The 15,880-nt window shown below is 48.1% G+C and overlaps 1 protein-coding gene across 1 annotated transcript in view; it reads right to left on the bottom strand.

Annotated features, from left to right (window-relative positions):
- The window catches only part of LOC128691282 (uncharacterized), an 85,268-nt gene that overhangs the window by 46,309 nt on the left and 23,079 nt on the right, over positions 1-15,880 (bottom strand). Inside the window, exons 5-6 of the mRNA XM_070091660.1 lie at positions 10,500-10,644; positions 8,447-8,598 (exon numbers count right to left, since the gene is read on the bottom strand). Of these exons, the coding sequence (XP_069947761.1) occupies positions 8,447-8,598; positions 10,500-10,644 (297 nt within the window). The remainder of the gene's footprint in view (positions 1-8,446; positions 8,599-10,499; positions 10,645-15,880) is intronic.

Here is a 15,880-nt window from a genome sequence, read left to right as displayed (position 1 = left end):
TTTCGCTCTCTCTTCTCTACAAGACGCACTCATCAGACGAACCTTATGACGATGTTTCGCTCTCTTCTCTCTACAAGACGCACTCATCAGAGGAACCTTATGACGATGTTTCGCTCTCTTCTCTACAAAACACACTCATCAGAGGAACCTTATGACGACGTTTCGCTCTCTCCTCTCTACAAGACGCACTCATCAGAGGAACCTTATGACGACGTTTCGCTCTCTCCTCTCTACAAGACGCACTCATCAGAGGAACCTTATGACGATGTTTCGCTCTCTTTTCTCTACAAGACGCACTCATCAGAGGAACCTTATGACGATGTTTCGCTCTCTTCTCTCTACAAGATGCACTCATCAGAGGAACCTTATGACGACGTTTCGCTCTCTTCTCTCTACAAGATGCACTCATCAGAGGAACCTTATGACGATGTTTCGCTCTCTTCTCTCTACAAGACGCACTCATCAGAGGAACCTTATGACGACGTTTCGCTCTCTTCTCTCTACAAGATGCACTCATCAGAGGAAACTTATGACGATGTTTCGCTCTCTTCTCTCTACAAGACGCACTCATCAGAGGAACCTTATGACGGTGTTTCGCTCTCTTCTCTCTACAAGACGCACTCATCAGAGGAACCTTATGACGATGTTTCGCTCTCTTCTCTCTACAAGACGCACTCATCAGAGGAACCTTATGACGACGTTTCGCTCTCTTCTCTCTACAAGATGCACTCATCAGAGGAACCTTATGACGATGTTTCGCTCTCTTCTCTCTACTAGACGCACTCATCAGAGGAACCTTATGACGGTGTTTCGCTCTCTTCTCTCTACAAGACGCACTCATCAGAGGAACCTTATGACGATGTTTCGCTCTCTTCTCTCTACAAGACGCACTCATCAGAGGAACCTTATGACGGTGTTTCGCTCTCTTCTCTCTACAAGACGCACTCATCAGAGGAACCTTATGACGACGTTTGCTCCCTCCTCTCTACAAGATGCACTCATCAGAGTAACCTTATGACGACGTTTCGCCCTCTCCTCCCTCCACGACTGTGAAATGTGACATTTTATTTTTTATATCTCTAAATATTTCATATTAGTGTTTGGGTTTCCACTATAGAAGTTTAATTTTTTTCACATATATAAATTTAAACCTATGGGTGAAGTCCACTTCAGCTGTTTTGTTTTTTGTTATTAAAAAATGTCAAGTTTATAGATGCCAGAACTCAAATTTGAAACATTTTGTGCATTATGCTTAAAAAAATGACGATTCCACAACGTTTAGTTGAACTGATTCTCGAAATCGTAATAACACTATTTCAGACAAACCACTGTATGGGTGGAGTTAGAACCCGCGGCGAGTGAGTTGTAAAACTTCAAGATAGTGCGTTAACCACTGGGCCAGCTGACTACAATAAGATTCATCATAAGTATTTTTATACACTAGAAGGAGGTTAGTATGGGCCACCACTGTGACCATTTGTGGTTACAATGGTGGCCCATGCTAACCTTCCTAAGGTGTATAACTATACCTAGTTGGATGAATCTTATTGTAGCAGCCGGCCCAGTGGCTTGGTCCAGTGGCTTAAGCAATGGCCTGATGTTTTACGACTCACTCGCCACGAGTTCTAACCCCCACCCGTTCCGTGGTTTGATTTACCTGAACCATAGAATTTAAATCTCTTATGTTGAAGAAATATTTTCATTAGTCTCTGAGTCTCGCTGGAAAGAGATTTCAATCTGTGGTTTCCTGTTCTTATTTCAACACCAGTGAATATCGTAGTCTTGTCTACAGTGTCTGTACCCATACGTATTTTCTATGTTGTGATCACAGCTTCCCTTGTTCTTCTTTCTTACAGTGACTGGTTCAGTTCTTGCAGTTTGTCTTCATAGGTCCTTTACTCATAACAGAGACCTGTCTGGATGTAGTTTATGTGTGTACTCACCTATTTGTACTCACCTATTTGTGGTTGCAGGGGTCGAGTCATAGCTCCTGGCCCCGCCTCTTCACTGATTGCTACTAGGTCCTCTCTCTCCCTGCTCCATGAGCTTTATCATACCTCGCCTTAAAACTATGTATAGTTCCCGCCTCCACTACTTCACTTTCTAGGCTATTCCACGGCTTGACTACTCTATGACTGAAGAAATACTTCCTAACATCCCTTTGATTCATCTGAGTCTTCAACTTCCAATTGTGACCTCTTGTGTCTGTGTCCCATCTCTGGAACATCCTGTCTTTGTCCACCTTGTCTATTCCGCGCAGTATTTTGTATGTCGTTATCATGTCTCCCCTGACCCTCCTGGCCTCCAGTGTCGTCAGGTCAATTTCCCTCGACCTTTCTTCGTAGGACAATCCCCGTAGCTCTGGGACTAGTCTTGTTGCAAACCTTTGTACTTTCTCTAACTTCTTGACGTGCTCGATTAGGTGTGGATTCCAAACTGGTGCTGCATACTCCAGTATGGGCCTGACGTAAATGGTATGCAGAGTCTTGAACGACTCCTTACTGATGTATCGGAACGCTATCCGTAGGTTTGCCAGGCGCCCGTATGCTGCAGCAGTTATCTGATTGATGTGCGCCTCAGGAGATATGCTCGGTGTTATACTCACCCCCAGATCTTTTTCCTTGAGTGAGGTTTGCAGACTTTGGCCATCTAAACTATATTGTGTCTGCGGTCTTCTTTGCCCTTCCCCAATCTTCATGACTTTGCATTTGGCGGGGTTAAACTCAAGGAGCCAGTTGCTGGACCAGGCTTGTAGCCTGTCCAGGTCTCTTTGTAGTCTTGCCTGATCCTCATCCGATTTGATTCTTCTCATTAACTTCACATCATCTGCAAACAAGGACACTTCTGAGTCTATCCCTTCCGTTATGTCATTCACATATACCAAGAACAGCACAGGTCCAAGGACTGACCCCTGTGGAACCCCGCTTGTCACAGACGCCCACTTTGACACCTCGTCACGTACCATGACTCGTTGTTGCCTCCCTGTAAGGTATTCTCTTATCCATTGCAGTGCCTTTCCTGTGTATGTGTGTGTGTGTGTGTGTGTGTGTGTGTGTGTGTGTGTGTGTGTGTGTGTGTGTGTGTGTGTGTGTGTGTGTGTGTGTGTGTGTGTGTGTTAGATACTAGTTGTGAAAGGCAACTATCGATAGATACTTGACCTGTTTTGTATGTGTGGGTGTGGTGTGTGCGTTGCATGGAGGAATGGAGGTAGAGAGAGGTAGAGAGAGAGAGAGAGAGTGAGAGAGAGAGAGAGAGAGAGAGAGAGAGAGAGAGAGAGAGAGTGATAGAGTGAGAGAGAGAGAGAAAGAGAGAGAGAGGGAGAGAGGGGTTGCAAGATCCTGTACGAGGCACAAGTACGCTCACACCTTGAGTATGCTCCACTTTCTTGGTTTGCCTGCCCCCCCTCTCATCTGCGACTGCTTGACAGAGTAGAGAACAGAGCAAGACGTCTCATCTCTCGCCTGGACCCATCCTGGATAGATCTGTCATTTCAGCAGAGCCTTCAACATAGGAGGGATGTGGGAGGCCTTACTGTTATGTACAAGGCCAATATTGTCAAAATACCACACTTGGATCCACTTCGAGGACAGCGTGAAACAAGCTTTTATGCCACAAGACGGGCAGAAAGCAGCAATTTCTTCTCTGGCTGTACCCTTCTCCAGAACATCACTCCATCTGAGATCATACATACCCAGGATGACTCGAGTATGGAACACATTCGTACAGCATAATGATGTCAACGAGATAACGTCAGTTGATCAAATGAAAATGCTGGCCCACAGATGGCTCCAACTTCATCCTGTTCCCTACTTGTATGTCTCATAACAAAAATGCTTTCAAATGAGCTGATGTAGGTAACAGCTCTTAGCTTTTTGCCAATAAAGTTAGGAATCCTTAACCTGTAAATAGCTGTCAATAAAGCTAGGGATCCTTAACCTTGTCAAACCCTGAGAGAGAGAGATAGAGAGGAGAGAGAGAGGAGAGAGAGAGAGAGAGAGAGAGAGAGAGAGAGAGAGAGAGAGAGGAGAGAGGAGAGAGAGAGAGAGGGAGAGAGAGAGCTCGCCACCACCGACTGGAATGCTCTTTCTCCAGGGGATGTTGACAACCAAGTGAAAGCCTTCACTGGACACATCCTTAATCTGCAACAAGAACACATTCCTCACCGGCAATATGTGACAAAGCCTACAGATCAGCCTTGGTTTGGCTTTCGTTGTAGAGAGGCTGCTACTGCTAAGACAAAGCATGGCGAAGGTATAAGAGACATCCTACCACCTATAACAGGAACTTGCACATGCAAGCCTGTAGGCATATGGGTGATGTTCAAAAGTGGGCCATTACTAAATGGGAGGTGGACACTAAAAGAAAGTTAGCATCAGGTAGGGTAGGCTCCAAAACCTGGTGGTCCCTGGTCAAGGACAGACAAGGTTATCTGCCTGATGAACTTATTCCACCTCTAAATCGACAGGATGGGACCACCTCTACTAGTAGTCAAGAGAAGGCGGACCTCTTTGCTGAACACTTTGCTACCAAAATGCAAGTTCCTGATCCAGCAAGGGACCCTCCTTGGCTAGCTGCAAGAACTGTGTCAAAACTGTCAGTGGTGACAATAAGGCAGGAGGAGGTGCATTTCCTTCTTAAATCACTTGACCAAGAAAGGCTGTGGGAGCCCAGACAAGTTGAGCCCAAGATTGTTGAGAAGATGTGCAGACCAGCTAGCAGCACCTCTAACTGCATCTTTCAGCACTGCCTAGTACAGTGTAAATGGCCCTCTCCATGGAAAGAGGCAAATGTAGTCCCTGTTCACAAAAAGAAGAGCAGAGCAGAAATCAGCAACTACAGACCAGTGTCACCCTGTCAATCACTGTAAGATCCTTGAGACAATAATCTCAAGACAAATGACAGATTTTTTTTTGACTACCACTCACTACTTTGTGATCGTCAATATGGCTTCAGGAAAGGTTACTCTGCTGCTGATCTGTTGTTAAACCTCTCCACTAAGTGGCACCAGTCACTGGATGAATCCAAAGTCAGCTGTGTGGTAGCACTGGACATTGCTGGCGCTTTCGACCGGGTGTGGCACCAGGGCCTCTTAGCAAAACTTCAAGCACTGGGGAATTGCAGGCTCTACGCTATGTCTCCTCAGTGATTACCTTCATGGTAGATCTCTAAGTGTAGTCCTCAATGGAACGGAATCAGCAAGGCATCCTATTGGGGCAAGCGTTCCACAAGGAAGTGTGCTGGGTCCACTGTTATGGAATGTCTACTTCAACGACCTTCTTCATCTCATCCCAGAATCACATGCATATGCAAACGACTGTACACTGACATTCACTTATCCAAGAGAAGAAATGCCAGCTGCTCTAAGTTACATCAATCACCAGCTGAGAGCCATATCAGCTTGGGGAAATAGATGGCGTAACAACATTTGCACCTGAAAAAACGCAAATGATGTTCGTCTCTAGGCACCTATGATGGTAATGCTGGCGCAGTAGTAAGGATGAATGGGACGATGTTGGCACCTGGAGAAGAAGTTGATATCCTTAGGGGTGAAATTTGACTCAAACCTAACCATGAAGAACCATGTTGTAAATCTTGCAAACAAGGCAGCCAGGAAGCTTACAGCACTTCGCCGTATCTCGCATCTGCTTGACAGTAGGGGTTGCAAGATCCCTGTACGAGGCACAAGTACGCTCACACCTTGAGTATGCTCCACTTTCTTGGTTTGCCTGCCCCCCTCTCATCTGCGACTGCTTGACAGAGTAGAGAACAGAGCAACACGTCTCATCTCTCGCCTGGACCCATCCTGGATAGATCTGTCATTTCAGCAGAGCCTTCAACATAGGAGGGATGTGGGTGGCCCTTACTGTTATGTACAAGGCCAATATTGTCAAAATACCACACTTGGATCCACTTCGAGGACAGCGTGAAACAAGCTTTTATGCCACAAGACGGGCAGAAAGCAGCAACTTCACTCTGGCTGTACCTTCTTCTCCAGAACATCACTCCATCTGAGATCATACATACCCAGGATGACTCGAGTATGGAACACATTTGTACAGCATAATGATGTCAACGAGATAACGTCAGTTGATCAAATGAAAATGCTGGCCCACAGATGGCTCCAACTTCATCCTGTTCCCTACTTGTATGTCTCATAACAAAAATGCTTTCAAATGAGCTGATGTAGGTAACAGCTCTTAGCTTGCCAATAAAGTTAGGAATCCTTAACCTGTAAATAGCTGTCAATAAAGCTAGGGATCCTTAACCTTGTCAAACCCTGAGTAAAAAAAAAAAAAACAAAACAAAAAAAAAAAAAAAAAAAAAATAGAGAGAGAGAGAGAGAGAGAGAGAGAGAGAGAGAGAGAGAGAGAGAGAGAGAGAGAGAGAGAGAGAGAGAGAGAGAGAGAGAGAGAGAGAGAGAGAGAGAGAGAGAGAGCGAGGGAGAGAGAGAGAGAGAGAGAGAGAGAGAGAGAGAGAGAGAGAGAGAGAGAGAGAGAGAGAGAGAGAGAGAGAGAGAGAGAGAGAGAGAGAGAGAGAGGCTGACAGATCATCCCTTACTAAAATGATCCTCATCTCACAGCTTCCTGAGACAGGCTCGTAACTCAACCTTTTCTGCTGACTGCAGGTGGCTGCTGTATCGTGGCCTGGTCCTCATAACTCACCCCCGCACACTCACATGGTTGTCATTCGCTACCCACGGTGGCAGAGTGGTTCTAGTCTTGTTAAAAATCACGGGGAAGCAGCCTGGGAACCGAGAGGAAATCAGGTTTGATCAAATTGTTCAAGAAACCTTCACCAGTACCGAGGAACCCTCCTCATTGTTGAAGAAACCTTCACCAGTACCGAGGAACCCTCCTCATTGTTGAAGAAACCTTCACCAGTACCGAGGAACCCTCCTCATTGTTGAAGAAACCTTCACCAGTACCGAGGAACCCTCCTCATTGTTGAAGAAACCTTCACCAGTACCGAGGAACCCTCCTCATTGTTGAAGAAGCCTTCACCAGTACCGAGGAACCCTCCTCATTGTTCAAGAAACCTTCACCAGTACCGAGGAACCCTCCTCATTGTTCAAGAAACCTTCACCAATAGGAGAACACTCCCATCGAGGAACCCACCTCGAGGGGAGTGTTCTGTTAATTCTTTGGCTAATTGGTCTTTCTAAATACAGAAAACATAATTCTTGACACTATTTATCCTATTTCTTACCGTCCCCATATTCCTGTTGTTGTCTTCACTTTACTGTCCTCTATTTCTTCTTGCAATCTCTTTTTTTAAGCTTCTCGGGAATTCTGATCATTGAGAAAACAAGACAAACATTAAATGAGGTGGTGAGTGTTGACAGCTGGGGAGAAAGGTGTTGACAGCTGGTGGGACAGTTGGATTAGCGATGAGTAACTAAAAACCACGACAGCGCCAGCTGGAAAAACATTGGCCATGACGCAAACTTCCACCTATCATTGTCCGGGAAAAACTACACTCATTTGCCACTGTAAAAAACGGGTCACAATGAGAGTCAGAAAGGCCCGTGAATGCACTCGTTTGTATCACTCAAAATACGTGTATTCCATACACTCTTGCAGCCATACACTCAGCTAACACACAAAGGGAAGCTCTCACGTGGGGATATGTTGTGCTTTTTCCCGGCTAGCTAAACAATGTGGGGTACAATGGCACGCTGCCCACGGTAATGAAGGAAATACATGGGTGCAAAACGAGGTTTTATTGTGAAAACGTTTCGTCCTACGAAGTGAAACGTTGTCACAATGAAGCCTGTGTCGTTTCTTCAGGTAAACAAAATACTCGAATACTAAGCGAATCGTAAAAATAAATATTTAAGTTTAACTGCAATTTGTACCTCCAGCACGTCGCTGGAGGAACGTAACAACACGTCGCTGGAGGAACGTAACAACACGTCGCTGGAGGAACGTAACAACACGTCGCTGGCGGAACGTAACAACACGTCGCTGGAGGAACGTAACAACACGTCGTTGGCAGGGTCGTAGAAACACGTCGCTGGCAGGGTCATTACCGAGCCGCTAATGGGCAAAGATTAAGTTTACAACCAGGTGGGTGCCAACTTGTAAACAATGTAACGATGCCTCTGGAACTGCACAGTTGGCACTCGTGACCCCCATCTTCACATTTACACGATCTGTGCCACTGGGATGTGCCAAGGCAGCTGTGCCACTGGTGAATCGTGCATGGATGAAAGCAAGAGGGGTGCTAGAGTGTACAACTTTTTTCATTATTCAGGAGTTCGCGTTGCAAAAGGAGATGAGAAATGCTTCGAGGACATTCACTGACCATTCATTAAATTTTCATTGACAGTATATTTTAATCCTTGTACTTGATTGGTCATGCACAGGTGACATGCGGCCTCAATAACCACTCTGTAGTCTGTAGCGTTTAATACTAATGAACCAACCAACTGAAGAAAAGGAGTTACCGTAGACGTTGAGTCTGGCTGAGTGGGCGACAGAGCCGTGGGCGTTGTGGGCGGTACAGGTGTAGGAACCGCCCTCACGTGTGGTCACTGAGCTTAGGTTCACCAGGCTCACCACCTCCCCCAGGGGAGTCCTGGAGCTTCCCACACTCGTGCTGTAGGAGAGACAATAATGAGAGAGAGAGAGAGAGAGAGAGAGAGAGAGAGAGAGAGAGAGAGAGAGAGAGAGAGAGAGAGAGAGAGAGAGAGAGAGAGACTGTGAGAGGAGAGCGTTGGGCAGGGTGAAAATGGGGTGGGAGAGAGAAAGAGAGAGATGGGGCAGAAGAGGAAAGATGGAAAGAGATTGGAAAAACGCTGCTGGGAGACTATAGAAGAATAGTAAATAAAGAGAGATTGAAGTTAAACAGAGAAAGTCACATGCTAAAAGAGATGTAGAGAGACTCCTGCAAGAGCAAGGGACACGATGAGACTGGAGGAGACTTGGGGGAACAAATATTTCAGAGACTTACAACGTGGACCTGTCACCTGGTCCAGCGAGCATGTTCTGTGGGTCAGCTACTACTGAGAAGAATCAGGACCACAGTTGTTAGCGACCACAGTTGTTAGCGACCACGGTTGTTAGCAAGTACTCACCTATTTGTGGTTGCAGGGGTCGAGTCATAGCTCCTGCCCCCGCTCACAGTGCATTAAGGTAAGGTCAGCTAGCTGTCGTGTTACTCTCCGGCCTAAGCAAGTTTGCAGAACTTAGTAGCCAGCAAAAAATAGAAGTTTTGCAACTACTTACGACGAAGCCGAGCAAAGAAACAAGATTTACGATTCACAAACATTATTTTGAAGCGAAAAGGAACTTTGTTCTTTATAGTAGAGGGAAAAAATTTCCTCTCGTGAGTCTGGATGATTTTCCTTGTCTGAGTTAAATGCCATAAGGAAAAAAACTATGATACTTGAGAAGGAAAAGTATAACGGGGAGATGATATACTGACTTTGAAGTTTGGGAAAACTAGCGTGTTACCCTCTCTTCTCCTGACAGAACAATGACTTTTGTGATTCTTTATGGAAGTGAGTTTGTCGAGAGGATCTCGTGAACTTACCAGAATCTGTGTGACATGATTCTCGAGGTTTTGTTTACCTAACCGTGTCAGTGACTTTTGTTAGGAAGTAAATGAAGTGAAAGATTGTGAGGAGGACACAGTGAATCTTTATTATCCTCTCAGTGATCAGTGTTGATAGTGGAGACTGAAGGAGGAGTGGAGAGGTGAAGATGAGGGGGAGAGTCCTTCAGCCTGGAGAAGCGTCCCGATCCATGGTCTCTATTAAGGGACTGACCACCTCAAGGCTACATCTTCAAGACTGAGTGACTGACCACCTCAAGACTACATCTCTAAGGTAGAGGGACTGACAACCTCATCTTTCACCTCTCCACTGCTCCTGGAGTCTCCAGTGTTAGTCACTTCCATAATGCTAGCGACTGAGAATGACTGGTTGAGCACAACTCTCCTCAACTCTTCTCATTAAGAGGTGAGAAACAAACCAGATTAAAACTTACTCTGTGTTTTATTTTAGTAAACCAGACTGACGTTGAAGGCGCCACAATGAGGGCAGTAGTGGGAGGGAAAGTGACCTGTGTGAGGGCAGTAGTGGGAGGGAAAGTGACCTGTGTGAGGGCAGTAGTGGGAGGGAAAGTGACCTGTGTGAGGGCAGTAGTGGGAGGGAAAGTGACCTGTGTGAGGGCAGTAGTGAAAGGGGAAGCGACCTGTGTGAGGGCAGTAGTGGGAGGGAAAGTGACCTGTGTGAGGGCAGTAGTGGGAGGGAAAGTGACCTGTGTGAGGGCAGTAGTGGGAGGGAAAGTGACCTGTGTGAGGGCAGTAGTGGGAAGGGAGTAACCTGTGTGGGGGCTGTAGTGAGAGGGGAGTGACCTGTGTGGGGGCAGTAGTGGGAGGGGAAGTGGCCTGTGTGAGGGCAGTAGTGGGTGGAGAAGTGACTTGTGTGAAGCAGTAGTGGGTGGGGAAGTGACCCTACTGGTCTGAACATAGAAATGGGCGGAGAAGTGACGTACCTGTGTGAGGGCAGAAGTGGGCGGTGGTCCCGGGTCCAGGTGATGACAGGGGCGGGCACGCCCACGGCAGTACACTTGAGGGAGACAGGTGATCCTGGTGTCACTGTCTGCTCGATGTGGGTGTACCGCAGCTGGGGCGCCGACTCTGGGCGTGAGACGTCGTCAACGGTGAGTGGGCGTGAGATGAGTGGTGAGTGGACGTGGAGTGGGAGTAGGATGGGTGGTGAGTGGACGTGGGGTGGGTGGTGAGTGGGCGTGGGGTGGGTGGTGAGTGGGCGTGGTGTGGGTGGTGAGTGGGCGTGGGGAGGGTGGTGAGAGGGCGTGGGGTGGGTGGTGAGTAGGCGTGGGGGGGGTGGTGAGTGGGCGTGGGGTGGTGGTGAGTGGGAGTGGGGTGGTGGTGAGTGGGCGTGGGGTGGGTGGTGAGTAGGCGTGGGGTGGGTGGTGAGTAGGCGTGGGGTGGGTGGTGAGTGGGCGTGGGGTGGGTGGTGAGTGGGCGTGGGGTGGGTGGTGAGTGGGAAGTACATAAAACATATAAAAATATATTAACTAAATTGGCACTAGAGCAGCGGATCAGTGGCACTATAACAGAGGGTCAGTGGCACTATAACAGAGGGTCAGTGGCACTATAACAGAGGGTAAGTGGCACTATAACAGAGGGTCACTGACACTATAACAGAGGGTCAGTGACACTACAGCAGCGGATCAGTGGCACTATAACAGAGGGTCAGTGGCACTATAACAGAGGGTCAGTGGCACTATAGCAGAGGATCAGTGGCACTATAACAGAGGGTCACTGACACTATAACAGAGGGTCAGTGGCACTATAACAGAGGGTCAGTGGCACTATAACAGAGGATCAATGACACTATAACAGAGGGTCAGTGACACTACAGCAGCGGATCAGTGGCACTATAACAGAGGGTCAGTGGCACTATAACAGAGGGTCAGTGGCACTATAGCAGAGGATCAGTGGCACTAGAGCAGAGGATCAGTGGCACTATAGCATAGGATCAGTGACACTATAGCAGCGGATCAGTGGCACTATAACAGAGGATTAGTGGCACTATAACAGAGGGTCAGTGGCACTATAGCAGAGGATCAGTGGCACTATAACAGAGGGTCAGTGGCACTATAGCAGAGGATCAGTGGCACTATAGCAGATGATCAGTGGCAATATAACAGAGGATCAATGGCACTATAGCAGAGGGTCAGTGGCACTATAACAGAGGATCAGTGGCACTATAGCAGAGGATCAGTGGCACTATAACAGACGGTCAGTGGCACTATAGCAGAGGATCAGTGGCACTATAACAGATGGTCAGTGGCACTATAGCAGAGGGCAAGTTGCACTATAACAGAGGGTCAGTGGCACTATAGCAGAGGATCAGTGGCACTATAACAGAGGGTCAGTGACACTATAGCAGAGGATCAGTGGCACTAGAGCAGAGGATCAGTGGCACTATAGCATAGGATCAGTGACACTATAGCAGCGGATCAGTGGCACTATAACAGAGGATTAGTGGCACTATAACAGGGTCAGTGGCACTATAGCAGAGGATCAGTGGCACTATAACAGAGGGTCAGTGGCACTATAGCAGAGGATCAGTGGCACTATAGCAGATGATCAGTGGCAATATAACAGAGGATCAATGGCACTATAGCAGAGGGTCAGTGGTACGATAACAGAGGATCAGTGGCACTATAGCAGAGGATCAGTGGCACTATAACAGACGGTCAGTGGCACTATAGCAGAAGATCAGTGGCACTGTAACAGAGGGTCAGTGGCACTATAGCAGAGGGTAAGTTGCACTATAACAGAGGGTCAGTGGCACTGTAGCAGAGTATCAGTGGCACTATAGCAGAGGGTAAGTGGCACTATAACAGACGGTCAGTGGCACTATAGCAGAGGATCAGTGGCACTATAGCAGAGGGTCAGTGGCACTATAACAGAGTATCAGTGGCACTGTAGCAGAGGGTAAGTGGCACTATAACAGACGGTCAGTGGCACTATAGCAGAGGATCAGTGGCACTATAACAGAGGGTCAGTGGCACTATAGCAGAGGGTCAGTGGCACTATAGCAGAGGGTCAGTGGCACTATAGCAGAGGGTCAGTGGCAATATAGCAGAGGGTCAGTGGCACTATAGCAGACGGTCAGTGGCACTATAACAGAGGGTCAGTGGCACTATAGCAGAGGGTTAGTGGCACTATAGCAGAGGGTCAGTGGCACTATAACAGAGGGTTAGTGGCACTATAGCAGACGGTCAGTGGCACTATAACAGAGGGTTAGTGGCACTATAGCAGAGGGTCAGTGGCAATATAGCAGAGGGTCAGTGGCACTATAGCAGACGGTCAGTGGCACTATAACAGAGGGTCAGTGGCACTATAGCAGAGGGTCAGTGGCACTATAGCAGAGGGTCAGTGGCACTATAGCAGAGGGTCAGTGGCACTATAGCAGAGGGTCAGTGGCACTATAGCAGAGGGTCAGTGGCACTATAACAGAGGGTCAGTGGCACTATAACAGAGGGCTAGTGGCACTATAGCAGACGGTCAGTGGCACTATAACAGAGGGTTAGTGGCACTATAGCAGAGGGTCAGTGGCAATATAGCAGAGGGTCAGTGGCACTATAGCAGACGGTCAGTGGCACTATAACAGAGGGTCAGTGGCACTATAGCAGAGGGTCAGTGGCACTATAGCAGAGGGTCAGTGGCACTATAGCAGAGGGTCAGTGGCACTATAGCAGAGGGTCAGTGGCACTATAGCAGAGGGTCAGTGGCACTATAACAGAGGGTTAGTGGCACTATAGCAGAGGGTCAGTGGCACTATAACAGAGGGTTAGTGGCACTATAGCAGACGGTCAGTGGCACTATAACAGAGGGTTAGTGGCACTATAGCAGAGGGTCAGTGGCACTATAGCAGAGGGTTAGTGGCACTATAGCAGACGGTCAGTGGCACTGTAGCAGACGGTCAGTGGCACTATAGCAGACGGTCAGTGGCACTATAGAAAAATAAGTATTCTGTAATTGCATTTAAACTTTCCACAACCAAATATGGCTTACCTGGGATCAACTGGAAGTGGCTTACCTGGGATCACCTGGAAGTGGCTTACCTGGGATCAACTGGAAGTGGCTTACCTGGGATCAACTGGAAGTGGCTTACCTGGGATCAACTGGAAGTGGCTTACCTGGGATCAACTGGAAGTGGCTTACCTGGGATCAACTGGAAGTGGCTTACCTGGGATCAACTGGAAGTGGCTTACCTGGGATCAACAGGAAGTGGCTTAGCTGGGATCAACTGGAAGTGGCTTACCTGGGATCAACTGGAAGTGGCTTACCTGGGATCAACTGGAAGTGGCTTACCTGGGATCAACTGGAAGTGGCTTACCTGGGATCAACTGGAAGTGGCTTACCTGGGATCAACTGGAAGTGGCTTACCTGGGATCAACTGGAAGTGGTTTACCTGGGATCAACTGGAAGTGGCTTACCTGGGATCACCTGGAAGTGGCTTACCTGGGATCAACTGGAAGTGGCTTACCTGGGATCAACTGGAAGTGGCTTACCTGGGATCAACTGGAAGTGGCTTACCTGGGATCAACTGGAAGTGGCTTACCTGGGATCAACTGGAAGTGGTTTACCTGGGGATCAACTGGAAGTGGCTTACCTGGGATCACCTGGAAGTGGCTTACCTGGATCAACTGGAAGTGGCTTACCTGGGATCAACTGGAAGTGGCTTACCTGGGATCAACTGGAAGTGGCTTACCAGGGAGCAACTGCGAGTGGCTTACCTGGGATCAACTGGAAGTGGCTTACCTGGGATCAACTGGAAGTGGTTTGGCTTACCTGGGATCAACTGGAAGTGGTTTACTTCAACTGGAAGTGGCTGGGATCAACTGGAAGTGGCTTACCTGGGATCAACTGGAAGTGGCTTACCTGGGATCAACTGGAAGTGGCTTACCTGGGATCAACTGGAAGTGGCTTACCTGGGATCAACTGGAAGTGGCTTACCTGGGATCACCTGGGGATCAGGAAGTGGCTTACCTGGGATCAACTGGAAGTGGCTTACCTGGGATCAACTGGGATCAACTGTGGCTTACCTGGGATCAACTGGAAGTGATTCAACTGGACCTGGGATCAACTGGAAGTGGCTTACCTGGGATCAACTGGAAGTGGTTTACCTGGGATCAACTGGAAGTGGCTTACCTGGGATCACCTGGAAGTGGCTTACCTGGGATCAAAGTGGCTGGGAAGTGGCTTACCTGGGATCAACTGGAAGTGATTTACTGGGAAACTGTGGCTTACCTGGGATCAACTGGAAGTGGCTTACCTGGGATCAAAGTGGCTGGGAAACTGTGGCTTACCTGGGATCAACAGGAAGTGGCTTACCTGGGATCAACTGGGAGTGGCTTACCTGGGAACAACTGGAAGTGGCTTACCTGGGATCAACTGGAATCAACTGTGGATTACCTGTGATCAACTGAAAGTGGCTTACCTGCGATCAACTGGAAGTGGCTTACCTGGGATCAACTGGAAGTAGCTTACCTACGATCAACTGGAAGTGGCTTATTTGAGATCAACTGAAAGTGGCTTACCTGGGATCAACTGGAAGTGGCTTACCTGGGATCACCTGGAAGTGGCTTACCTGGGATCAACTGGAAGTGGCTTACCTGGGATCAACTGGAAGTGGCTTACCTGGGATCAACTGGAAGTGATTTACCTGGGATCAACTGGAAGTGGCTTACCTGGGATCAACTGGAAGTGGTTTACCTGGGATCAACTGGAAGTGGCTTACCTGGGATCACCTGGAAGTGGCTTACCTGGGATCTATAGGACGTGGCTTACATGGGATCTACAGGACCTGGCTTACATGGGATCTATAGGACTTGGATTACATGGGATCTACAGGACGTGGCTTACATGGGATCTACAGGACGTGGCTTACCTGGGATCTATAGGACGTGGCTTGTTATGGGATCTACAGGACGTGGCATATAGGGATCTACAGGACGTACTTTCATGGGATCTACAGGACGTGGCTTACATGGGATCTACAGGACGTGGCTTACATGGGATCTACAGGACGTGGCTTACATGGGATCTACAGGACGTGGCTTACATGGGATCTACAGGACGTGGCTTACGTGGGATCTACAGGACTTGGCTTTCATGGGATCTACAGGACGTGGCTTACATGGGATCTACAGGACGTGGCTTACATGGGATCTACAGGACGTGGCTTACATGGGATCTACAGGACGTGGTTTACATGGGATCTACAGGACGTGGCTTACATGGGATCTACAGGACGTGGCTTTCATGGGATCTACAGGAAGTGGCTCACATGGGATCTACAGGACGTAAGGCATGCGGGGATCTGGACAGACGT

Source organism: Cherax quadricarinatus, chromosome 36, assembly GCF_038502225.1.
Source record: "Cherax quadricarinatus isolate ZL_2023a chromosome 36, ASM3850222v1, whole genome shotgun sequence".
Lineage (NCBI taxonomy): Eukaryota > Metazoa > Arthropoda > Malacostraca > Decapoda > Parastacidae > Cherax > Cherax quadricarinatus.
The sequence above is the reverse complement of the archived record's forward strand: the minus strand, read 5'-3'. Positions and strand labels throughout refer to the sequence as shown.